Source organism: Dipodomys ordii, unplaced genomic scaffold (assembly GCF_000151885.1).
Source record: "Dipodomys ordii isolate 6190 unplaced genomic scaffold, Dord_2.0 Scaffold2, whole genome shotgun sequence".
NCBI classification, from domain to species: Eukaryota; Metazoa; Chordata; class Mammalia; order Rodentia; family Heteromyidae; genus Dipodomys; species Dipodomys ordii.
Genome location: NW_012267218.1, coordinates 1,302,497 through 1,327,422, shown reverse-complemented (window position 1 = coordinate 1,327,422; position 24,926 = coordinate 1,302,497). Strand labels below are relative to the sequence as shown.

Here is a 24,926-nt window from a genome sequence, read left to right as displayed (position 1 = left end):
TCCCAGCCTCCCCCCCCCCCCCCCCCCCCCAAGACTGGCACTTTTAACACTTAGCCACAGCTCCACTTCCAGCTCTTTGGTGATTAATTAGAGATGAGAATCTCTCAGCCTTGGCTACCTAGGCTGGTTTGGAATCGAAATCCTCAGATCTCAGCTTCCTGAATAGGTAAGATTACAGATACGAGCCATGGGCACCTGGCTTATTTATTTATTTCAAGCTCAGATTTGAGGTCCCCTCAGAGGGATAGGGGTAGAAGGTAGGATTTTTTTTTTGTCTTTTCTTTTTTCGTACTGGGGATTGAACCCAGGACGTTGCACTTGCTAGGCAAGCACTTTGCCACTGAGCTACATTCCAGCCCAAAGGTAGGATTTAAGAAAGGTGTGCTTGGAGTGCATCTAATGATCCAGGCCCAAGTTCTGACTGTTGGATCCATGCTGTGAGTCTTTGGCTTATACTCCAGCCGCAGTGTGTCTTAGGCTGGAGTAAAGCATTTGGGAGTGGCCTCTGACTGGACTGCTGAGCTGCCTGAGTAAAGCATTTGGGAGTGGGCTCTGACTGGACTGCTGAGCTGCCTGAGTAAAGCATTTGGGAGTGGGCTCTGGCTGGACTGCTGAGCTGCCTGAGCCTGAGCCTGGTAACGGGTAGTGAAAGCGCTTGGTGACATTAGCTCTGTGCAAACAGCAAGTGCTCAGTTCTGTTTCGGTCTGTTACAGCACTATTGCTCCTACTGGGAAAACCGGAAGTCCACACTACAAGGGCAAAGCCACAGATTACCAGAGCAGTATAAGTGCAGGTCTTTGAAGAGCGCTAGAAGTGAGTGGCGCACAGAAATGTATCTATTCCTGGGGGAGGATTTCAGTGTGAAGGGCAGTCAGTCACTCGTTGGGTCTCAATGGCTCAGGAAGCTGAGATCTGAGGGTCATGGTTCAAAGCCAGCCCAGGCAGGAGAGACTATGAGACTCTTTATCTCTCTAGTTAACCATGAAAAAGCCAGAAATGGAGCTGTGGCTCAAGTGGTAGAACAGTAGTCGTCTTGACCAAAAAAGTTCAGGGAAAGCACCCTGGCCCTGAGTTCAAGCTCCAAGACTGGCACCAAAGGAAAAAAAAAAAGTCAGCCACTAGCTTTTGTAACCTCTGAGGACTTATTTGCTTGGACTAGGTGCTGTTGTTGCAAGTCAGTTTTTCAGATGGCTTCCCCTCTTCTCCTTCCCCCTCCATGGTATCCTTCTATCAGCAGTGTGGATGGAAGGACCTACCTTAGATATATCCTTCAGCTTCCAGGCACTGTTCACCAGGTACTCTGGGGACACAAACTTAACCAATTATGAAACATGGAAACGAAGTCACAAACCAACTTTGTGTAGCTAGACTTTTAGGAGGTAGGAGTTGAGGGTTCATCATCTTTACTTCATGATGCGATGAGTCTTAACTTGTCTAAGGAGACACACAGCTCTTGGGAGGGACCAGACAGGATGTGAACTCGGACCCATGAACTAGCCAGGCCCTCACTTGGCTGCTGCTCTCCGAAGCTGTGTGTGCTGAGGTCAGCAGGAGGTCCCCTGCAGGGCTAAAGCTCAGAGCATGATGGTCCTGGCCATGCATAGGAATGCACACTGCTGGGCCAGCTTTACAGCAGCACCTTGTGGGTCCACCTGGTGAGCACCTGCCTGGGAGAGAGCCTGCCCCAAGAAGCACAACTTCCTCTAATTCCCAGTGTCTTATGTAGAATGTGAGGTTTTAAAAGGTCATGTTTAGCCAGGCACTGGTGGCTCATGGCTATAATCCTAGCTACTCAGGAGACTGAGATCTGAGGATTGTGGTTCAAAGCCAGCCCAAGAAGGAAAGTATGTGAGACTCTTATCTCCAGTTAACCACCAGAAAACAAGATGTGGCATGGTGGCTCCAGTGGTAGAGCGCTCACCTTGAGCTGAAGAGCTGAGGGACAGTGCTCAGGCCCAGAGTTCAACCCCCACAAATGACCAAAAGAAAAAAAAAGGATCATGTTTAGTGGATCTGATTATTTTAAGGTAACAAAGTAGAATTCTTAATTTTGCTATATTAGACTTGAATGACTTTGAGAAGAATTAACATGTTTCAACATTTTTCAATTGAAATTATTTAAAGTCATTAGGTAATTAGACACAGTGATCTGTCTTGACTATGTGTTATGATTAAAGGTAGTGAACTGGGCTTTTGCAGTGAAGGTGAGAAGCAGAAGTGTCAGGCTCATGAACATCGAGATCTTCTATTAGCCTTTATGTAACAGCTCTGACTAACTCTTGTTATGTCTTACAGTTGAAGCACATTCCTCCCTATGGATTTCTTTACTATAAACAGCTGCAGTCTCTCTTTCGACAGTGTGGTCAAGTCAAATCCATTGTATTTGATGGTGCAAAGTGAGTAGTCTATTTTTGTAATTGGCTACAATTATAAGAAAGGCAAAACATTTGAATGGTTCCTGAACTTGAGCTGCTTGGCGGGGTACCCGTGGAGTGGATGTCCCTGTGGGCAGCGTGGCTCTGTGTGCCTCCTGCTTCCCACGGGAGCTGCTCGCTTCCATCTCCACGCCACAAGGACACCCAAAATAGTCTGTCTGTTCATAGTTCTTTTGATGGTACTGAGGCTTGAAACCCAAGACCTTATGCTTGTAGGCAGGTGTCCTGCCACTTGAGCCAAACACCAGCTGTTTGTTGATATAGTTTTTTTTTTTTTTTGTCAGTCATGGGGCTTGAACTCTGGGCTTGGGCACTATCCTTGTGCTCTTCAGCTCAAGGCGAGCGCTCTACCGCTTGAGCCATAGCACCACTTCCAGTTTTCTAGCAGTTTATTGGAGATAAGAGTCTCACGAGGGGCTGGGAAGGTGGCTTAGTGGTAGAGCGCTTGCCTTGCATGCCTGAGGCCCTGGGTTCCATTCCTCAGCACCACATAAGCAAAGAGAAAAAAAGCTGGAAGTGGCCCTGTGGCTCAAGTGGTAGACTGCTAGCCTTGAGCTAAAGAGCTGAGGGACAGCGCCCAGGCCCAGAGTTTAGGCCCCATGACCGGACCCAAAAAAATAAAAAAAGAGTCTCATGAACTTTTCTGCCCGGGTTGGCTTTGAACCGCAATCCTCAGATCTCAGCCTCCTGAGTAGCTAGGATTGCAGGCGTGAGCCATCGGCGCCCGGCTGATATAGTTATTTTTTCAGTTGGTATCTTACAGTTTTTTTTCCTGAGCATGCCTCAAATGACAATCGTTATCTGATCTTTATCTCCTAAGTAACTGAGATTGCAGGTGTGCACTGCTGTGCCTGCTTTAAAATATGTTTATCCTAAATAACTTCAGAATATCAATGCTGAGAGAGTGTATTATTAGCAGGTCAGGAATACGTGGTATGTTGAACTATCCCTGGGAGTTTTCTTTCCAGTAGGAAATGCTTATACACAAGACTATTTATAGTTGTAATTTTTTTTTTCTGGTAGTGGAGCTTGAACTCTGGGCCTGGGCACTGTTTCTCAGCTCTTCAGCTCAAGGCGAGCATTCTACCACTTGAGCCACAGCGCCACTTCCTGCCTTTTCTGTTTATGTGATGGTGAGGAATCGAACCCAGGACCTCATGAATGTGAGGCAAGCACACTGAGCCACCTTCCCAGCCCTGGTTTAAAACTTTTTAACTTAGAAATGTTTGTCTAATGTTCTGTGAACATTAAGAATTTTTTTTATCTAACTGGATAGAGTTTGGCTAATCTGGCTAATAAGAACACTTTTTTGACTAATGTCTGGTTAATTCAGAAATAACTAAAGGTAATCTTAACAGACCAAACAAGCATTATCAGCATTTTTGAGGAGAGATGTGCATTGGGAATTTCTCCCTGATCTTGAGAGGAGTGCAGACCTTTTTCTGTCAGATGCCTGATGGGTTGGTGTTGATTTCTATTTGTGGAGCAGAGCCTTTGTGGAGTTTGCACGGAACCCCACAGAGAGGTTTAAGGCGCTTCCTGCGGTGTACATGGCGGTGAAGATGTCCCAGCTGAAAGTACCATTGGAGCTCTGTGTTCACGCCGCCGAGGAGATTGAAGGGAAGGTGCAAGGGGGGACAGTGTCCAAGCTGAGGAGCACGAGGTATTTCCAGAAGGTTCTGCCTGTTTTCCTGTTGCTGTCAGCCTTGGCATTAGCTCACTATGCAGGCCCAGCTTGGTGGCCAAGCAGTACTGATTCCAAGGCCCCGCTTCCTTACTTCCTTGAAGTATGTGCTTGGCACGTTACTGACCCTCTCTGAACTGCAGTGATTTCCAGCTGTTAATTCTAGAAGGGTGTTGAGATCAATGAGTGGAATCATTTATGTAATTTTCAGTTTTAGTAGTAGAGGCTAAACGTTAATTTCCTTTCTTCCTCCTTAGGTTTATGCATTCTCTTTAAAAAGTTTTGTTTTGTTTTGATTGGTCTGGGCCTGGGTGCTTCCCCCAACTCTTCAGCTCAAGGCGAGCGCTCTACCACTTGAGCCACAGCACCACTTCCAGTTTTCTGTGGTTTATTGGAGATAAGAGTCTCATGGACTTTCCTGCCTGGGCTGGCTTTGAACCGTGATCCTCAGATCTCAGCCTCCTAAGTAGCTAGGATTACAGGCATGAGCCACTGACGCCCAGCTGCTGGGAAGATGGCTCAGTGGTAGAGCGCTTGCCTTGCATGCATGAGGCCCTGGGTTCCATTCCTCAGCATCACATAAGCAAAAAGAAAAAAGCCAGAAGTGGCGCTGTGGCCATCTTCCCAGCCCCAGATAAGGTCTTTTCTAGAGTTCTTGTTGTTTGTTTATATTTATTTATTTTATTTATTTTTGGTGGTGGGGCTTGAACTCTAGGCTTGGGCACTGTCCCTGTACTCTTCAGCTCAAGGCGAGCGCTCTACCACTTGAGCCACAGCGCCACTTCTGGTTTTCTAGTCGTTCATTGGAGATAAGAGTCTCATGGACTTTCCTGCCCGGGCTGGCTTTGAACGGTGATCCTCAGATCTCAGCCTCCTGAGTAGCTAGGATTACAGGCGTGAGCCACTAGCGCCTGGCTATTGTTGTTTATTTTAGAATAAAAGTATTAGGAAAGGAAAATTTTGTACATCACATTTCTTTCACATCGCAGAGCTTTAGCACTTGATGTCTTGTTGCTCTATGGGATGAACGATATTTCTTCAGCTTATTGGACAATTACGTGTGTACTCCAGGAGCACTGAACCACGTTTGGCCTCTTAGTGTACTCAGGGCCTGGGCTCTGTCCCTTAGCCTCTCTGTGCTCACGGCTAGCGCTCTACCACTTGAGCCATAGCACCACTTCCAGCCTTTTCTGTGTATATGCTCCTGAGGAATTGAACTCAGGGCTTCATGCATGCTAGGCAAGCACTCTACCACTGAGCCACCTTCCCAGCTCTTTTTTTTGTTGTTGTTGGTTGTGGGGCTTGAGCTCAGGGCCTGGATGCTGTTACCAACCACTTTTAGCCACAGCTCCACTTCTGGTTTTCTGGTGGTTAATTGGAGATAATAGTCTCACAGACTTTCCTGCCTGGGCTGGATTTGAACCATGAGTCTCATATCTCAGCCTTCTGAGTAGCTAGGGTTACAGGTGTGAGTCACCAGCACCCTGCAGACACTTAGTTTTCTAAAGTCAAAACCGCTCCTGAGAGCTGGGCGCTGGTGGCTCACACTTGTAATCCTAGCTACTCAGGGGATTCTGTGGCTCAAGTAAGAGTACTAACCTTGAGCCGAAGGACTGAGTAACAGTGCTTAGGGCCCAGAGTTCAAGCTCTGCGACCAATACCACCACCACAAAAAAACCCACTCCGGAAATTACAACGGTAGGAGGCATTGCAGGTCTTGGATATAGATTTTTCTTTTTGGTCGGTTGTGGGGCCTAAACTCTGGGCCTGGGTGCGCCCCTTCCAGCTGTTTTTTCTGTTTATGTGGTACTGAGGAGTCGAACCTAGGGCCTTATACATGCGAGGCAAGCGCTCTACCCCAGCCCATGGATTTAGAATTTTTATCCTTGGAAGTAGATATTCTATACTAGTCTTGGCCTTGGAGATGTATTCCTTGTTCCAGAAGGATAATTATTAGGATATATACTCTTTCCAGGGCAGCTCAACTCAGCAAGCCACCAGAAATTCACTTTTGAGATGAGATAAAACTTATCATCTCTGGTTGTATTTATCAGCTTTTTATCTCCATTACAAATACTTGAGGTGACCAGTTTATCAAGAGAAAAGATTTGTTTTGGCTCATGGTTTCTGAGGTTTCAGAGCATTGTTGGTTGGCTCTGTTGACTTGGGCCTGTAGCAGGTTAGCATATCATAGTGGAAGAAACCACCGACCTTGTAGCTGCCAACAGCAAAGGGATCAACAGGCCAGTCCTGGTTCCCCTTCAAGGACCACCAAGGTAACACCTTCCTTCTCTAGGCCCAGCCTCCTAAAGTGGCATTGTACCTCACTGTCCCCAAGGCTTCCACACAAGGCAGGCTTTCCAAATCTAAACTATAGCACCAACTTAGGTGTTTCATGAAATGTTCTTTTCTTGTACAAGTATTAGGACAAGTCATGGAACTTCACGAACATAAACATTGTTTTGGAAACTTTTTTAAAAAAATAATACTTGTGTGTTACATAGGGTGAATGTGGACTTCCAGAAGCAGACAGTAGATCCTATGCAAGTCTCATTCAACACATCAGACAGGTCCAAGACAGTTGCTGATGTCTTCCTTACTATTGATGTCACGGAGGTAAGAATGTGTGATGGTGAGATTAGAGCCTTTCTCATCTTTCTCTTTTTTTCTTTTTTTCCCATCCTGGGGCTTGAAATTAGGGTCTGGGCACTGTCCTTGATTTCCTTTTGCTCAAGGCTAGCACTCTACCACTTGAGCCACAGTGCTACTTCTGGCTTTTTCTGTGATTAATTGGAGATGAAAGTCTCCCAGACTTTCCTGTCTGGCTTTGAACCCTGATCCTCAGATCTCAGCCTCCTGAGAAGCTAGGATTACAGGTGTGAGCCACCAGCACCTGGCCCTTTTTCATCTCTGATTTTGCTGATACTGTGTGTGTGTTTGTGTGTAAAACATTCCTATACACATAGCTGTGCACTCTAACCATGTTTTAAGCATGGGTGAGTTTGAATTAGTGTGCTTCAGAATAGAGTGAAATAATATAACAAACATTTCAAAATTAATTTTTAAAATGTTAAGTACATTTAAAATGATAAAAAATAAACCGGGCAAGAGTTGGCTCACACCTGTAGTCCTAGCTACTCAGGAGGCTGAGATCTGAGGATCGAGGTTCAAAGCCAGCCTGGGCAGGAAAGACCGTGAGCCACCTAGCTCCAATAAACCACAAGAAAACTGGAAGTGGCATTATAGCTGAAGTGGTAGAGCGCTCGCCTTGAGCTGAAGAGCTGAGGGACAGCACCCAAGCCCAGAGTTCAAGCCCCATGACTGACCAAAAAAAAAAAAAAGATAGGCATAATTGACAAGATACATGTTAAAAATTGGCATTGTGATATGTGCCTATATAATTAAATTTATATTACTAAAACTAATATTAGCACTACAATTATTTGGTATGATTGTTATTTCTTTTCTTTTTTTTTTTAATTGTGAAAATACCGTACAGAGAGGGGTTACAATTACATGGGCAAGATAATGAGTACATTTCTTATCAAGCATTGTTTCCTCTTCCTTTGTTTCCCCTTCTCATCCCTTCCCATTTGAGCCACAGCACCACTTCGGGCTTTTTCTGTGTAATGAGCAATTGAACCCAGGGTTTCATGCATGCAAGGCAAGTACTTTCCCACTGAGCCACATTCCCAGCCCTGGTTTTTATTTCTTTTTTTTTTTGGTCCAGTTGTGGGGCCTGAACTCTGGGCCTGGGCGCTGTCTCTCAGCTCTTCAGCTCAAGGCTAGCGCTCTACCACTTGAGTCACAGCGCCACTTCCAGCTTTTTTCTGTTTTTGCTTATGTGGTGTTGAGGAATTGAACCCAGGGCCTCAGGCATGCAAGGCAAGCACTCTACCACTGAGCCACCTTCCCAGCCCAAGGTTTTTATTTCTTTAAAATTTTAATTAAAGTACATGGGGTCTTTGAGATTCAGCTCAAGGGTATGGCTACAGCTCTTGCCTTACATGTGTGATGCTCTGGGTCTGATCCCAGCCACCAGAATCAAAACACTTCTTACATGCTTTCTGGTGAATCCACATTCGTGTGTAAATCTCGGTTCTAGACAGATGGAGACACTAGTGTCTGTGGCCCTTCATGTTCTGAGCAGTAGTGACAAGTTGCTCAGCATGGCCTTTGCCGAAATATGCCAGGACCCACATACTACCAGTTGTCTGTGGCTGTGTACTTGCACAACACCTGGCCTAACCAGCTTGGGGATTACCTGAGGCCCTGTGGGATTGGCTTTATGTCTGGGCTAGACTCAAACCTCTCAGAGCCTTTAGTACCTGGACGTGGCCCAGTGAGTCCTGCTCCTCCAGGAACAGAATGTGTCACACACACTTCCTTACTTAGTTGCTCGGAGCCCTCTTTTTTCTTCTCTCACAAGCACTCTTAGCAAGTGCACACATACCCAGGACTAAGTTTGCAAAGTGCCATGGAGTCTCCCTTTGTAGTGTTCATCCCTGCCATTCCTTTCCCTTGTAGGTGGTAGAAGTGGGCCACTTTTGGGGGTACAGGATTGATGAAAGGAACACAGAACTTCTTAAAAAGCTCACTGCTGAGATAAACCAGCTGGAACTGGCGCCCCTGCCTGTTCACCCTCACCCGGACCTGGTCTGCTTGGCGCCTTTTGCTGACTGTGACAGGGAGAGCTACTTTAGAGCCCAGATCCTTTATGTGTCTGGAGACCACGCTGAGGTAGGTTCTCTGTAACAAACCGTTCAAACTAAAGGGAAATAACAGGTAGAAATGGATGTAAAATGATCGCACTAGGGAAGCCTGAGATATTTCCATCATCACTATGGGTTTTAGACCTGACCCACTGGGGAAGTCTGCAGGACCGTGGTCAGCACTGCGTTGCGTAAGGCTGAGGCTGTCTGAGCCATAGATCTAAGATTCACTTTTTTCCATCTTCTAGGTATTCTTTGTAGACTATGGCAATAGAACTCGGGTAGAGCTGTGTCTTCTAATGGAGATTCCGAGTCAGCTTCTCGAGCTTCCATTTCAGGTGAGGTAGAGTCTGTTGTAGTGAGAGTTGGGTGCACGTGGCCCCTACCATTCCATCTTACCAGCCAGGGCCCAGTGTAGGGAAGGGGCTGGCCACTGCTGATGCTGCTGCTGCTGTTGCTGATGAGGAAAAAAATGAGGTCAGAGATGGGAAGGTGACTCAGTGGCAGAGTGCTCGCCTAGCTAATGCATGAGGCCCTGGTTCCGTTCCTCAGTACCACATGCACAGAAAAAGGTGGAAGTGGTGCTGTGGCTCAAGTGGTAGAGTGTTAGCCTTGAGCAAAAGAAGGCTCAGGGACAGCACCCAGGCCCTGAGTTCAAGCCCCAGGACTGGCAAAAAAGAAAAAAGTAAGAACAAGTTTCTTTAGCTGTGAAAATTTTACTATTTACCATTTATTTATTTATGTATTTATTTATTGTCAGTCCTGGGGCCTGAACTCTGGGCCTGGGCACTGTCCCTCAGCTCTTCAGTTCAAAATGAGCACTCTACCACTTGAGCCACAGCACCACTTTCAGCATTTTGGTGGTTAATCAGAGATAATGTCACAGACTTTTTTTCCTGCGCTGACCTCAAACCATGATCCTCAGATCTCAGCCTCTTGAATAGCTAGGATAACTGATGTGTGCCACTGGCATCTAGCTTACTTGCTTTTAAAGTCACTGCAGTATGCCTTTCTTTCTTACATAGGCTTTGGAATTTAAGATTTGCAAAATGCGACCCTCGGCGAAGTCTCTTGTTTGTGGTGAGCATTGGAGCGGCAGAGCCAGCGGGAGGTTTGCTTCCCTTGTGAGTGGCTGTGCCCTGCTAGTGAAGGTTTTCTCAGTTGTGCACAACGTGCTGCATGTGGATGTGTACCGCTACTTGGGGACCCAGGACATCGTCAACATCAGAGACATCCTCATTGGAGAGGGCCATGCTGAGCTTTCAGAGGAGTCCTATGAGTCGAAAGTATGTACCTCCATCCTGTGAGAGCACTCGTGTGTCTGCAGTCTCAGGGGAGAGGTGGGGAGGAGAAAACCAAGGAGCGGGGGGCACTTTGCCTCCTCTCTGAGGTTAAGAGGGATGGATAGATGAATGATGCTGATGATGGAGATGGCGGGCCAAGCCTGGATCAGGTCTGTGGGTCTGTTTATAGCTTCTGGATCTCCCTGAGGCTGTGCTGGTTGGATATCATTTTGTTTTCCATTTAAGCTTTTTCCCCTTGAAATGAAAATTAGATTTGAATATGTTCTATAATTTGCTTCTTTTAAAATGGATTCTAAGAATTATCTTGATAATGATTGTTATTAATAAAATATTTTTCACATTTTAAAATATATCTTGGAGCTGGGTGTTGGTGCCTCATGCCCGTAATCCTAGCTACTCAGGAGGCTGAGATCTGAGAATCGCAGTTCAACGCCAGCCTGGGCAGGAAAGACTGCGAGACTCCAATAAACCACCAGAAAACTGGAAGTGGTGCTGTAGCTCAAGTGGTAGAGCGCTCGCCTTGAGCTGAAGAACTGAGGGACAGCGCCCAGGCCCAGAGTTCAAGCCCCACAACCGACAAAAAAAAAAAAATTATCTTGGGCTGGGAAGATGGCTCAGTGGTAGACTGCTTGCCTTGCATGCATGAAGTCCTGGTTTTGACTCCTCAGCACCACATAAACAGAAAAATCCAGAAGTGGTGCTGTGGCTCAAGTGGTAGAACGCTCTTTTTGAACTGAAATGCTAAGGGACAGTGCTCAGGCCCAGAGTTCAGGCACCATGACTGACAAAAATTAAAATTAAAATAAAAAATTAACTTTCTTTCAAGATGAGTTGTAACGTTACTTTTCTTGGCCTGAAAGTTTCCAAGAGGCTGCTTTCTGCTCAGTGCTGAAAGTCTTTGGTTGTGCTTCTGTGGTAGCTGCTGTGGGTGAAGATTCAGGGAGTTGGGAAAGGACAGTCTAGCAAGACCATATCTAGAGAGCTGGCTAAATTTTCTAACAGCTGAAAAATAAGAACTGTGATGAGATTCCCTGTGTAAAACTGAATTTTATATGTAAAACACCCGTATTTTCTTTTCTTTTCTTTTTGTCGGTCGTGGGGCCTGAACTCTGGGCCTGGGCGCTGTCCCTCAGCTCTTCAGCTCAAGGCTAGCGCTCTACCACTTGAGCCACAGTACCACTTCCGGCTTTTTTCTTTTTGCTTATGTGGTGCTGGGGAATGGAACCCAGGGCCTCATGCATGCAAGGCAAGCACTGTACCACTGAGCCACCTTCCCAGCCCCAACACCTGTATTTTCTGATGGCTAACACATAATAAAGTATTACCTTCTTTTACTTGAATTTTATTTTTATTTTATTTTTTGTTGGTCATGGGGCCTGAACTCTGGGCCTGGGCGCTGTCCCTCAGCTCTTCAGCTCAAGGCTAGCGCTCTACCACTTGAGCCACAGTACCACTTCCGGCTTTTTTCTTTTTGCTTATGTGGTGCTGAGGAATCGAACCCAGGGCCTCAGGCATGCGAGGCAAGCGCTCTACCACTGAGCCACCTTCCCAGCCCCAGTCCAGGTTTCCTGCTGCTGAAAGGGCTGTGGGTTGGGCACTGGGGCTGGCCCTGCCGCCTCTCTGGAGAAGAAGGCTGGCTGCAGGTTCTTCTGTTCAGAGACCCCACTTTTATTGCCCCAGCCATTGGCCTTGCGGCGTAATGCTTGTCTGTTCAATGGGTTTGATCTACAGAAAAGAATCATACTTTTATTAACATATTTGTCAATGTTTCACGTAGAGCAGAGAGGAAGAATTTTAGTCAGTTTCATTCCAGGAAAAGAACACGTGTGTGTGCATGGGCACAGTGTTTGCCAGTGTGCCACTCCTGGACTTGAACTCAGAGCCTGGACCCTGTCCCTGAGCATTTTTGCTCAAGGCTAGCACTCTACTACTTGAACCACGGTGCCATTTCTGGTTTTTTGGTGTTTAGTTGAAGATAAAGAGGGGTTGGAGACATAGCTCAGGTGATAGGGCATCAGACAATGAGCAAAAGCATCAGCTACTGAGTTTGAAGCCCAGTCTTGAACCAACAAAACCTCAAGAAATTGGAAGTATGAATCTCATGGACTTTCCTTCCTCAGCTGGCTTCAAACTGTAATCCTCATATATCATCAGTCTCCTGTGTGACTAGGATTACAGGAGTGAGCCATTAGCACTCAGCTAGGGCTTTTTGTGTTGTGCTAAAGATCAAGTTCAGGGCCTTATACATACTAGACAAGTACTGTACCGCTGACTTGTGTACCCAACCCAAAATACCTTTGTTTTTCTTTTTTTTTCTTTATTTTTAATCACTCCTCCCTTCCCTCCCTCCACTCCCCTCCCCTCCCTCCCCCCCTCCCTCCCTCTCTCCCTCCCTTGTCCTGTCCTGTCCTACCTACCCTTCCTTTGTTCTTGGATTTAAACTCAGGGCTTTGTGTTCAGTAGCCTCTGAGCAAGGCCTCCAGCCCTCTTACTAAACTTGGAAAATGTAGTCTTTACAGTGTGTGCTGACTTAGACTTTTACACGTGATAGTGCATGATGTACTGCTCATTACTCACGTTTGTGCTTTGTGTGCAGGCTGTGCTCCATGGGCCCTTTAACCCATATGAACTGAAGTGTCAGAGTTTGACCAGAATATCCAAGTTCAGGTAGGATTCAGTTAATTTTCCCACGATTTTTTTCTCTGCTCCTTTATTAGAGACTTCATCAGATACGAATCTTTATTTGTATCCCAACTGCTGGGATATTTCATACTCATCTTAATTCCTACCTAGCTCCAAATCTCTCTTCCACAAAAACAGTTTACAGTACATATTTTGGGGTATCTTCTCTTGGAGATTTCATTTTTCCTATTCTAGTCCTGACTGACTCTGCAGGCCTGTGGGTGTCCTGGATCTGGGATGGTAACCAGTGTGCTCTGAGAAGCCCTGCGTGGTGGCTGCGTGGTGGCCAGTGGGGTTATCTGAGGCGCAGTTGATGCTAGTTGAAGTTCGGTTAGCACCTGTCATCTTCACTAATTCTGTGGATCCAGTGTGATTCTATGGAAAAGAAGACTAGCGGTGACAAGGTTCTGGACAGGGGTCCCAGAACACCATGGAAGTGTCTGGGCCTGACAGCACTTGGGAGACAGTAGAGCTGTTAGGAGGAGTTTGAGATCTGATGAGTGTGGAGGCGTTTGCCAGGGCAGTGTTGGGGATCAGGGTGAGTTGGCATAGCCCAAATCTGAGCACTGAAGTAAGTTTTGATTGAATTGGACGTGGGGTGCTGACCCTGTGGCACAAGGGCGATGCTTATAAGCCATGTTTTAGTGTTCATCCACAAACTGAAGCCTTACTGTGATCCCTCTGGAGTGCTGGGGGCTTGCCTGCCACAAGCATGAGGACCTGAGTTCTGGTCCCAGTACTGCAAAAGAAACCATCACTTAGGCAACCCCTAGCTTCTCCAAGTTCCTCTCCATCCCTCAAGGAATGGTGGTGAGGAATTCATGAAGGAGTGGTTGAAAATGCACATGCTCAGACCCTGCCTTCCACGGTGCTTTCCTGCATGAGCACTGAAATTTGTGTGCAGAATATATTGGGTTTCTTTCTTTCTTTCCTTCCTTCCCTCTCTTTCTGTCGCTCTCTCTGTGTGTCTCTCCCTTTCCTTTTTCTAAAAAAATTTATTTATTTTTTATTATGAAAATACTGTACAGAGGGTTTACAATTACATGGGCAAGATAATGAGTACATTTCTTTTTTTTTGAGTACATTTCTTATCAAGCATTGTAGCCTCCTCCTTTGTTTCCCCTTCCCATCCTCCCCCCCGCCCCTCTTTCTTTCCTTTCTTTCTTTCTTTTTCTCTCTCTCTTTCTCTTTTTCTCTTTCTTTCTCTCTCTGTTTGTTTGTCATGGGATTTGAACTCTGGGCCTGGTTGCTGTCCTGAGATTTTCAGCTCAAGGCTAGCCCTCTATCACTTAAGCCACAGCACCACTTCCAGTTTTCTGGTGGTTAATTGGAGATAAGAATCTGACAGACTTAGGGCTGGGAAGGTGGCTCATTGGTAGAGTGCTTGCCTTGCATGCATGAGGCCCTGGGTTGGATTCCTCAGCACCACATAAGCAGAAAAAGCTGGAAGTGGTGCTGTGGCTCAAGTGTCAGAGTGCTAGCCTTGAGCTGAAGAGCTGAGGGACAGCGCCCAGACACAGAGTTCAGGCACCGTAACTGGCAAAAAAAAAAAGAGTCTGACACTTTCCTGCCCTGGCTGGTTTTGAACTGTGATCCTCAGATCTCAGCCTCCTGAGAAGCTAGGATTACAGGTGTGAGTCACTGGTGTCCACTACGTTGGATTTCTGAGTGAGAAGTTCCTTCTCGGACTGGTCCTTGGTGTAACTGAGGCCCGGACAGGAGGTACCTGTGGGACAAACAGGCTGGAGCTCAGGCTGGTCAGTGATGAGGGATAAGAAAGAAGAAACGTCCTGTAGAGTGCCTGCAAATCTTCTGCTGCTGAGAAGCAGCGTGGGGAGAGTAGGCTCACTGTCGACCGCCCTCTGCAGGACGCAGAGCCGATAGAGGAGCAAGTTGGGGCATCCTCATGTGCTGGTGGCTAAAGACAGGGAGCGATGGCCACGTGAGGAGTGGGGAGGGTGGAAGGGAGGAGGCGGGAGAGCCAGTATGAGGAGGGCCTCAGCCTGTGACTGCCACTGGGACATCTCCTGAGGGGCACTCGTTGTGGGCTGGCATGAGTCACGGCCTGATCGGGGACCGACGCCCTGTCCCCTGCCAACCTTGCCAGGTGTGTTTGGATCGAGAAGGAGAGCATCAACTCAGTGGTCATCAGTGACGCCCCTGCTGACCTGCACCAGAGAATGCTGGTGGCAGCCTCGCTCTCGGTCAACGCCACTGGTGAGCAGAGGGCTTTGATTTGTCTGTCCTCTCTCCTTTTCCTTGACAGACTGCTGGAAAGTGTTTCTGCTCATATATTATATTTTTAGGCTATTTTCTGAGTGCACTGGCTGAAGCAGGTTTAAGAAGTGGAACATGATTGCTTTCTGTTACACAAGAATGTGGGAATTAGTTGAGTCCTTAGCACTCAGTTATTCATAGTGCTTGGCTAGAGAATAAACCCAAGATTTGGGGTCTGGGGAAAGTCAGTGGTGTGATGCGGTGAAAGGGAAGAACAGAGTGATTGCTCAGAGGGCGCTGCCGAAGCAGCCTCCTGAGGCGCCCGTCTGGAGGAGGGGTCACCACGGGAGCCGAGGGCAGAGGCGGGAGTTCTCTTTGGTGGGCTGGGAGCCCATGAGACAGACCCAGCAGATGTGGGCGGCCTTCCACACTGACTTCTATTTCCCTGTGCCGCAGGGTCCACCATGCTCCTGAGAGAGACTTCTCTGATGCCTCACATCCCCGGCCTCCCAGCTCTCCTCAGTATGCTGTTTGCACCCGTGATGGAGTTGAGGTAGAGCGTAGGCCTCCATGTTGACCCTACCTGAGCTTTTGTACAGTGAAAACCTAGATGGAGCCAGAAGGCATTTTCTTTCCTCTTTAAGAGAAGCATTTGCAGAAGTGTGTGTGTGTGTGTGTGTGTGTGTGTGTGTGTTTCTGGGACTTGAACTTGGCACTGTCCTGAGCTGTTAAAGAACCTCTTGTTTCCATTTCCTGGAGTTCATTCTGGTAAATAATTCATGTGATGGGAGGCACGAAGGCATTGCGCCTCTGTGTCCCTCCTCTAGAGCATCCTCATTTCTGTCCCTGAGCTCTTTTGCTCAAAGCTAGCATACTGCCACTTGAGTTGCACCTCTACTTCTGGCTTTTTTTTTTGCTGGTTAGTTGGAGATAAGAGTCTCCTGCCCTGGCTGGCTTCAACCCACGATCTTCAGATCTCAGCCTCCAGAAGAGTAGGTAGGATGACAGGCATGGCCACTGCCACCCAGCTTGTCTGGCAGTTTTTTGGCTTTCCCTCGGCTCCACTGTGATTCATTCTTGCTACCACTGATGAATACACGGCTCTGGACTTCCTTTTGTTATTATTATTTTAGCTTTATGGTGGTGCAAAAGTGGTACTTGTTAGAAGAAGCCATACTTGAGCCCCGGGGCCGGCCGCAGGCAGTCGGGTTTGCTGGCATCGTGGGTGGCTGCAGGTGCTCCCACAGGCCGGGAAAGCCGGCACTCTGCAGCATGCTGTGTTGAGGACCTGGGGTGCTCCGGTTGGGGCGCTCAGGGCATTTTCTACCTCTCTCATACCAGCAGCTCTTGTCATGGGAACCAGGATAACAGGAGGAGGAGGACTGTCTAGCTGATTGTAGTTTTTGTGCCAAGACTGAATGGGGACTTTTCAAGTGACATCTTACTGAGAACGGTGTGCAGATACAGCCGTCTCATAAGGCGTTACTGGAGCCCTGGGAGCCTCAGTGCACTCCCAGGGTGAAGCACTGTGCTAGGCAGCCTTGGCGGCCGGGACAGAGTAGATAAGAAGAACAGAGGAGGAAGTCTTACTGTGGCCTGAGGTCTCAGAGCCTTCAAGTGGAGGTGTCCTCCAGAAATCTCCCTAGTGAAAAGCTAGCCCATTCAGAGCTACTCAAAAACAGAACCAAGAAACTGTATTATAATTCTGTGTTCATTAACTCATCTATGTCAGTGAAAAAGAAATTCATATTAATATTGGGTTAATATGGGTACTTGACTCTCATCGTAACAATATCTATTTCTGTGTAAAAACCAGAGGAAATACACAAATGAAATGAGTTACTAATGGAGGAGGATTTTATCAGTCAATTCTTGAGTGCTAAAATGGTGAAATATAGTGAACGTCCCTTAAAATGCGTACCTCAGGGTTGATCGCGACGGAAAATGCTACACTGGTGTCCTGTGTGGTTTGGGATGGAGTCCGACCACCGAGGCCCCTGTGCTGCCTGAGCATGACATGGAACTGGCGTTCGACGTGCAGTTCAGCGTGGAGGACATCGTTGAGGTTAGTGTGAAAACTCTTCACAGAGCCAGCGAGTCCTCTGACTCACCATGCTTTCACCCTTAGGATATTGTGTCTGCTGTCATGCTTTATCTGGTGGCATACACGCTTGTCCTCAGGGTGACAGCTCCCTGCACTGCCAGGGAGAGGGAGTGCTCCTGACCTGAGCAGAGGGAGTGCTCCTGACCTGAGCAGAGGGAGTGCTCCCGACCTGAGCAGAGGGAGTGCTCCCGACCTGAGCAGAGGGAGTGCTCCCGACCTGGGCAGAGGGAGTGCTCCCGACCTGAGCAGAGGGAGTGCTCCCGACCTGAGCAGAGGGAGTGCTCCCGACCTGAGCAGAGAGAGTGCTCCCGACCTGAGCAGAGGGAGTGCTCCCGACCTGAGCAGAGAGAGTGCTCCTGACCTGGGCAGAGGGAGTGCTCCCGACCTGAGCAGAGGGCGTGCTCCTGACCTGGGCAGAGGGAGTGCTCCCGACCTGAGCAGAGGGCGTGCTCCTGACCTGGGCAGAGGGAGTTGGGGTGGTAGGTGACAGTAGGAGGGGTGTGGTTAACAAGGAGAAGATGCTTGTGGACCAAGAAGTTGATTTGCATGTATAAAAACAGGACAATGTTCATTGTTTTAAGAACTGGGAGGGGGTGGGGTCAAACAGATGGGTGAAGGGGATCAGGATTCCTTGTATACATGTGTGGGCATGTCACAGTGAAATCCCCTATACGATAATAGATATGGTAGTGATTATTGATATTGTTTCTTTTGTTTTAATAGTTAAACATTATTCATCCCATACAGGTGTCAGTCATAGAAAGTACTCTGAGTGCTACAAGCTGCTTCCTGGGGAATAAAACCCAAGCTGTGTGGAGCTGTGTGAATATTTATGTCACTGTTTATTTGCAGATCAATATTCTCAGGGCTGCCATCAACAAATTGGTGTGTGATGGACCAAATGGGTCCGAGTATCTCGGACCAGAAAGAATTGTGCAGTTACAGGATAATGCCCGTCAGAAACTTCTAGGGTAAGTCGTGTCATGAGGCAGACTCCTGCAGCGCGGTGTTGATTGTGGGTGTGAGGAAGCATGTAGGAACTTTGTTGGATCGGCTGCCTCACAGGAGCCTCTAGAGCCAAGACAGCCGCAGACGTTGGTGGGGTGTTGACCCCACCCTGTCAGCCAGAGTGCAGGCCGCACAGGCGGCATTGGCCTGGATGGGCGACTCTAGGAAAGCATGCGGGAGGGGTCATTTTGGATGCCAGGGCAGGGCACAGGACCACAGGGAGTGGGTACCATAGGTCAAAGAAGAGGAAGAGGGCTGAAAGCCGACTAAACGTTTTACCTCTCTCTGGACTCCTCATTAGCCAAACCCAGCCAGAGGGCAGGGAGTGCCCCTTGGTGTAGATGGAGAACCAGAGGAGGCTGAGGAGATTGGGCACAGTCAGGAAGAGAAACAAAGGCGTCCCACTCCTGGGGTGGTGCGCCATCTGAGGGCCAGCATCTCAGGCAGGGCACCAGGTCCTCTGCCCTCTGCTCCTGTGCTGGCTGAAAGCTGGAGCCATGAAGGGAAGATGCCATGAGCACCCCCAGGGTGTTCTTCTTCCCCGACCCAGGCGGGCTTCACTGGCTCAGCCAGGGTCTTCAAAAGGTATTGAGTATATAAAGCTGCTGTAGAAATTGTGAGAAAGGCTAACTTTACTTTCTTTGCTCACTTTCTTTGCAAATAAGAATGTTTTACTATAATGTTCCTGTCTTAAAACTTAACGTACATAGAAGAGCGCTTAACGTACATAAAAGAGCACGTGAAGGGCAGGGAATGAGGCTTCTAGCAACTGGGCACTCCTTCAGCCTGACACAGCCTGGCAGCCCTGCCCCTCAGCACAAGTAACTGTGTCCTGGTTAGTTAATGTTGAGCACCAAAATGCTTTCAGTCAATGTGTGGAGCTGTGCAGACCGTCAGCGTCATTTTTCATCAGCACCATTTGGAGGCAGTGTTGGTCACAGCCTTGAGACTGCCAGGGCTGTGTGTGTGCTTCCTGTTGGCCCCCAGAGGGGCTCGCTGACCACAGGGGCCAACACTTGCCCTGAGCGGATCTTGCTTCACCCTTCTCTATGTAAAGGAAGTCTTATTCCAGCCCGTGTTTGACTATGTGTGTCTTCCTTGGCTGCTTTGACACCAGGAGGCTCATCCGTGGTCTCCTGAGGATAGGCCACAATGGCCACTAGCTTGCTGGATACAGAATCATGACGTTTGAACAACTTGTACAAATGACTAAAACTAAGAGATTTGATACCTACAATAGGTAGACTTTGTGGCATGTAAGCCGCACATCGGTAAGGCTGTCTACCCTCAGCTTTGGATGGCCGTGGGCTATGGCTCTATACATCTGCCCTCTCTGGCATTTTGATATATATGCAATCATTTTTTCTTTAAAAATCTGCTTTTATTAAGTAGGGTTTGTCCATGTTGTAACATGTTCATCATTGGCATATGCCATTTTGTTATTCCTTTACCAGTTGATAAAGTTTGTGAGTTGTTTCTAGCATTTGGCTCTGTGAATAACAGAGCCTTGTCACGGTTTTTGTGAGCATGTTTGCAGATGCCTCCCTTGGGTAGAAATTCAGGAGTAGACTTGTTGGGTTGTATCAGTCTGTGTTAATTTTTAAAGAAAGGACCAAATGGACAAACTCTTTGCAAAGTCCCCATGCCTCGCACGAGCTGCACGCCAGCTCCCGTCTCCACATCCTCACCTGCACGGCATGGCCAGACTGTTTTGTTTTGTTTTTACTGTAGCCAGTCTACTGGTATGCGATAATATCTAACTGTAGATAACCTCGTTATGTAGCAATAATTTGTTTGGCCAATAGTTTATCTTTCTTTGATCTTTCACCCATTTACAAATGTTTTGTCTTCTCATTGAATTATACAAATGCCTTATAAATTGCCCCATTATCTTTCACCTTAATATGTTCTGTAGATGACAGAGGGTTTTTGTGTATGTGGGAGTGTGTGTGCATGTATGTATGTATGTATATGTATATGTGCACACACGCATGTATGTGCCAGTCCAGGGGCTTGAACTCTGGGCCTAGGCACTGTCATTGAGCTCTTTTTGTGCTCAAGAGTTCTATCACTTGAACCATAGCCCCACTTGAGGCTTTTTCTGTGATTAATTAGAGATAAGAGTGTCATAGACTTTCCTGTCCAGGCTAGCTTCAAAGTGCAGTCCTCAGATCTCAGCCTCCTGAGTAGCTAGAATGACAGGTGTGAGCCACTGGTGCTCTGCTGACAGTTTTCTTCTTTTTGGCAGTACTGAGATTTAAACTGAAAGCCTTGTGCTTTCTAGGCAGGTACTCTGCCTTCTGAACCACACCACCAGCCCCTTTTTGTACTGGTTATTTTTTTCATTGTGAAAGTAGTAGGAAAGTCTATTAGGAAAAGAATACACTGACAGCCGACTGAAAATGGGTCACCTCCAAGGAAGAATGACCTACTTACACTGGCTACTTTTACAATCAATTCTCAGTTCCTGCCCAGGGATGTGCCTGGACCGACATTCTCCTATTTTTTACTTCTGTCTGTAGCAGGAATGATGAGTGGGTGTCATCACATCCAGCTTTTTCTGATGAATGGCATCTTACAGATTTTTCTGCCTAGGACTGACTTAGAACTCTGATTCTCCCCATGGCAGCCTCTTATGTAGCTGTGATGTCAGACATGCACTGCTGTATCCAACTGTTGATTGGGATGGGCTCTAATGTGGATGGGTTGGCTCAAACAGTGATTCTCCCAATCCTATAAGTAGCTAGGATTAGAGGCATGAGCCACCAGTGCCTGACTGATCAAAGGTTTTTGTTTTGGTGGTAAATACTTCTTGTCTGTTGTCACTTCAGTGCTTTCTGCCTGTCTGGGCAACCCTTGCCTTCCTGTCCTGTTTTCCCTCCTTCACAGCTGTGTTACTGCTGATCTTCTTCCCACCCCCATGCAGGATCCTCTGCCTGGGTTGTGCTGAATCTATAGGTGAGACTGAGGAAGAGGAGAACATCTGTTTGGATTTTTTAAAGATTTCTCTTAACACTGTTTTTGGTTTGTTGACCACCATAGGACTTGAACTTAGGGTCTGGGCGCTGTTCCTGAGCTCTTTTTGCTCAAGGCTAGCACTCCACCACTTTGAGCTACGGCTCCAGTTCTGGCTTTTGGGTGGTTAATTGGAGATAAGAGTCTCATAGACTTTCCTGCCCAGGCTGACTTTGAATTGTGATTCTCATCTGCCTCCTGAGTAGCTAGGTGTGAGCAACTAGTACCTGGCTCTTAACACTGTTTTATAGATTTCAGTATGCAGGTCTTGTTCTTTTCTTAAATTATTTTTAACTGTTTTAGTTTCTTTGATGATGTTTGAATGAAAAATTTAAATTTTAGTTTTGAGTTGCTCATTTCTAGCAAAGTTTTATACAGTGATCTCTTCTTTTGTGACCTTATAAACTCATCTGACAGTGTTGGTGGTTCTTGTAGACACTTTGGGATTTCCTACATTCATCATTATTCTGCTTCTAATAATAGTTCTCACTTTCAGGTCTTTTTTTTTTTTTTTTGGTCAGTTGTGAGGCCTGAACTCTGGGCCTGGGCGCTGTCCCTCAGCTCTTCAGCTCAAGGCTAGCACTCTATCACTTGAGCCACAGCACCACTTCTGGCTTTTTTTGTTGCTTATGTGGTGCTGAGGAATCAAACCCAGGGACTACTGCATACAAGGCAAGCACTCTCCCATGGAGCTGCCTTGTCTCCTATAAATTCAGTTGCTTTGGTTCTCTGTGCATGACCCATCTTTTTTCTGTCCTTTTACTTGCAACCTATTGTATTCTGAAGGTGTTTAACTTGGTCCTCCTTATCCTTCCTGTCTTCTTCTGTTAAGAGACAATTTGTAGTGCATCTGGTTGTGTACCTGTGTTGCTGGTTGTGCAGTGTGGAGTATATCCTGATGCGTTCATGTGGTTGGTTCTGTCCCTGAGGCTCTGCTCAGTGCCCTTTCTGCTTTCCCTTTCAATTCTTCAGATTGGATAATTACTATAGATCTGTCCTTAAGTTTAATGACTTTTAAAAATTAGAACTGGGGCTGGGAAGGTGGCTCAGTGTAGAGCGCTTGCCTTGCATGCTCGAGGTCCTGGGTTCAATTCCTCAGCACCACATAAGAAAAAAGCCGGAAGTGGCGCTGTGGCTCAAGTGGTAGAGCGCTAGCCTTGGCTCAAGTAGTAGAGCGCTAGCCTTGAGCTGAAGAGCTGAGGGACAGCGCCCAGGCCCAGAGTTCAGGCCCCACGACCGGACTCAAAAAAAAAAAATTAGACCAACTGGGAATTTTCTGCTTCAGTTATACTTTTTATTATAGAATTTCTTCCCTCCCTCCCCCTCTATCTTCCTTCCTTCCCTCCTTCCTTCCTTCCTTCCTTCCTTCCTTCCTTTCTCTCTCTCTCTCTCTCTCTCCTTCTCCCTCTCTCTCTCTGTTTCTCTCTTTCTTTCTTTCTTTCTTTCCTTCTTTCTTTCTGTTGTAGGACTTAAACTCTGGGCCTGGGCACTGTCCCTCAGCTCTTCAGCTCAAGGCAAGCGCTCTACCGCTTGAGCCACAGCGCCACTTCTGGTTTTTTTCTTTTTGCTTATGTGGTGCTGAGGAATTGAACCCAGGGACTCAGGCATGCAAGGCAAGCACTGTACCACTGAGCCACCTTCCCAGCCCTTCTTAATTTCTGTTGACACTTGTTACAATTATGTAATATGTTTTAACACTTCCCAGGCATTTTTGTAGTCATTTTTGTTGATTATTTAATGTGCTGTAAATTGAATATTCTCTGATCAAAACTACAAACATTTTGACCTGTTGAGGATTTGTCTGATTTTGAGGGTAATGTATAGGATTTAAATCAGAGTACTATTTTTTTTTTTTTGGGTCTGGTCCTGGGGCCTGAACTCTGGGCCTGGGCGCTGTCCCTCAGCTCTTCAGCTCAAGGCTAGCACTCTACCACTTGAGCCAGTGCCACTTCTGGCTTTTTTCTTTTTGCTTATGTGGTGCTGGGGAATCGAACCCAGGGCCTCAGGCATGCAAGGCAAGCACTCTACCACTGAGCCACCTTCCCAGCCCCAGAGTACTATTTTTTAATAATGTTTAATAAAAGTAAGTTATTTTTCTCAATTGCAGCCTGTTCTGTCAGTTGAAGCCTAGAGAGAAGATTGTTCCCAAGTGGCATGAAAAGCCCTACGAGTGGAATCAGGTGAGTGGGAGGCGGCTCTGTGTGGGTGAGGAGAAGGTCACTGGGTGGACCTCAGTTCAGAACCAGGGCCCCCTCGGCGGTGACAACACAGCGTCAAGGCTGTGTGGGCAGCACAGGTGGTGAGTGCTTCTGCTCTGCCTCCCCATGGCTGCCTGGAAAAGTACATTTAGAAAAGACAAGTGTGAGTGGCACCAAAACCCTGCCGCGCCTGGCACTGTTGAAAGCTGCTTTGCCCCTCCTCTACCAGGGCTGCGTGGGGGCTTTAGATGGCTCGTCAGCGCTCTGCGTCCATACACTGCTGGCTGAGGAATAGCAGCTCTGGAGGCTGAGATCAGAGTCCAGCAGAGACGGCTCTGGGAGCCATTGCCGACAGCCGCCTTCTGGCTGCACCGTCATGTGACAGGGCCAGAGTGTCCGTGAGATCTCTGGTGTCTGGGAATGTTCACCCCATGATGGGACTGTTCTAGGGGTCCCTACTCTCAGAACTCATCACCTTCCAGAGGCCCCCTGTCTCCTGATACCGTCACACTGAGGGTCTCTGTGTCAGTATAGGAATCTGAGCGTAGCAGTGTTGACAAAAGGTAGAGCTGGCTTTGTCCTTTCCCAATTTCCTCAGTGAGGCCTAAAAAATGGAATCAGAAGGAGTTCTGCAGAAGGAGTGGAGGCAGGAGTCTTAAGCTTTAATTCTAGAGCCAGAGGTGTCTTCGTAAGCCAGCTAGGGCAAGGGTTCCCACCTCTGAGGTGTTTAGGTTCCACTGTGTCCTCTGGACGTCCCGTCCGGGGTCTCCTGTGCGGAGATGGTGCAGAACAGGGTCGTTCCTGAAGTTGACTTCTAACAGTGGAAAGTGCTTTGAAAGCAGAACTCATTTGCAATTGGTATGTTTAGGGAACTTTGTATCTTAAATAAATTGGAAATAAGTTTTTAAAAAAACACTGAGGGCTGGTGGAGTGGCTCAAGTGGTGGAGCACCTGCAAGTCTAAGGCCTGAGTTCAAACTCCAGTATCATGGAAAAATTGAGTTACTAGTTCCTGTTCCTATTTACTAGGCAGTGCAGGAGATTTCTCAGTAAGGCTTTCCTTATTAAACATGGTTTAAAAATGAATGGTCAGATCCATAGTATGAGAACCGACATGCAGTGTTGAAAAGCAGGCTCTTTTTTTGTCATACATCCATATGTGTATAATTGTGTTTATTTTATGCTAGTCAGGCCCCACCACAGAACCTGACCGGTCCTTCTGTCTGCCCATTAGGTTGATCCGAAGCTGGTCATGGAGCAGGCTGACCGGGAAGGCAGCCGAGGGAAGAATACTTTTCTCTACCAGCTTCACAAGCTTCTGGTGCTCAGTCCCTAAACGTGGGCAGCTTGCACCCAGCCACAGCGGGAAGCCGTGGGCTCTTTAAATGCTTCCCGAGCCAGGCCTGCCGAAGCCCAAGTCTTCTCCATCCTACCGCCTCTGCTGGGGTGGAGATTGGATGGGAAGATTGGACAGTACAGTCTTTTCTAGAAGGCTTTTGGAAAAAGTTGTTAGAAAAGAAGACTTCGTTTTGGCAAATGCTGCATTGTGCTTTAAGTGTGACAGTGA

General features: G+C 47.3%; 1 protein-coding gene across 1 annotated transcript in view; it reads left to right on the top strand.

Moving 5' to 3' along the window:
• Positions 1–24,695, top strand: part of Tdrd9 (tudor domain containing 9) — a 91,769-nt gene extending 67,074 nt beyond the window's left edge. Inside the window, exons 23-35 of the mRNA XM_013012848.1 lie at positions 2,297–2,397; positions 3,926–4,099; positions 6,625–6,736; positions 8,648–8,860; positions 9,081–9,170; positions 9,858–10,118; positions 12,733–12,803; positions 14,926–15,035; positions 15,492–15,588; positions 16,962–17,100; positions 17,992–18,110; positions 23,270–23,342; positions 24,594–24,695. Of these exons, the coding sequence (XP_012868302.1) occupies positions 2,297–2,397; positions 3,926–4,099; positions 6,625–6,736; positions 8,648–8,860; positions 9,081–9,170; positions 9,858–10,118; positions 12,733–12,803; positions 14,926–15,035; positions 15,492–15,588; positions 16,962–17,100; positions 17,992–18,110; positions 23,270–23,342; positions 24,594–24,695 (1,662 nt within the window). The remainder of the gene's footprint in view (positions 1–2,296; positions 2,398–3,925; positions 4,100–6,624; positions 6,737–8,647; positions 8,861–9,080; positions 9,171–9,857; positions 10,119–12,732; positions 12,804–14,925; positions 15,036–15,491; positions 15,589–16,961; positions 17,101–17,991; positions 18,111–23,269; positions 23,343–24,593) is intronic.
• Positions 24,696–24,926: the final 231 nt, after the last annotated feature.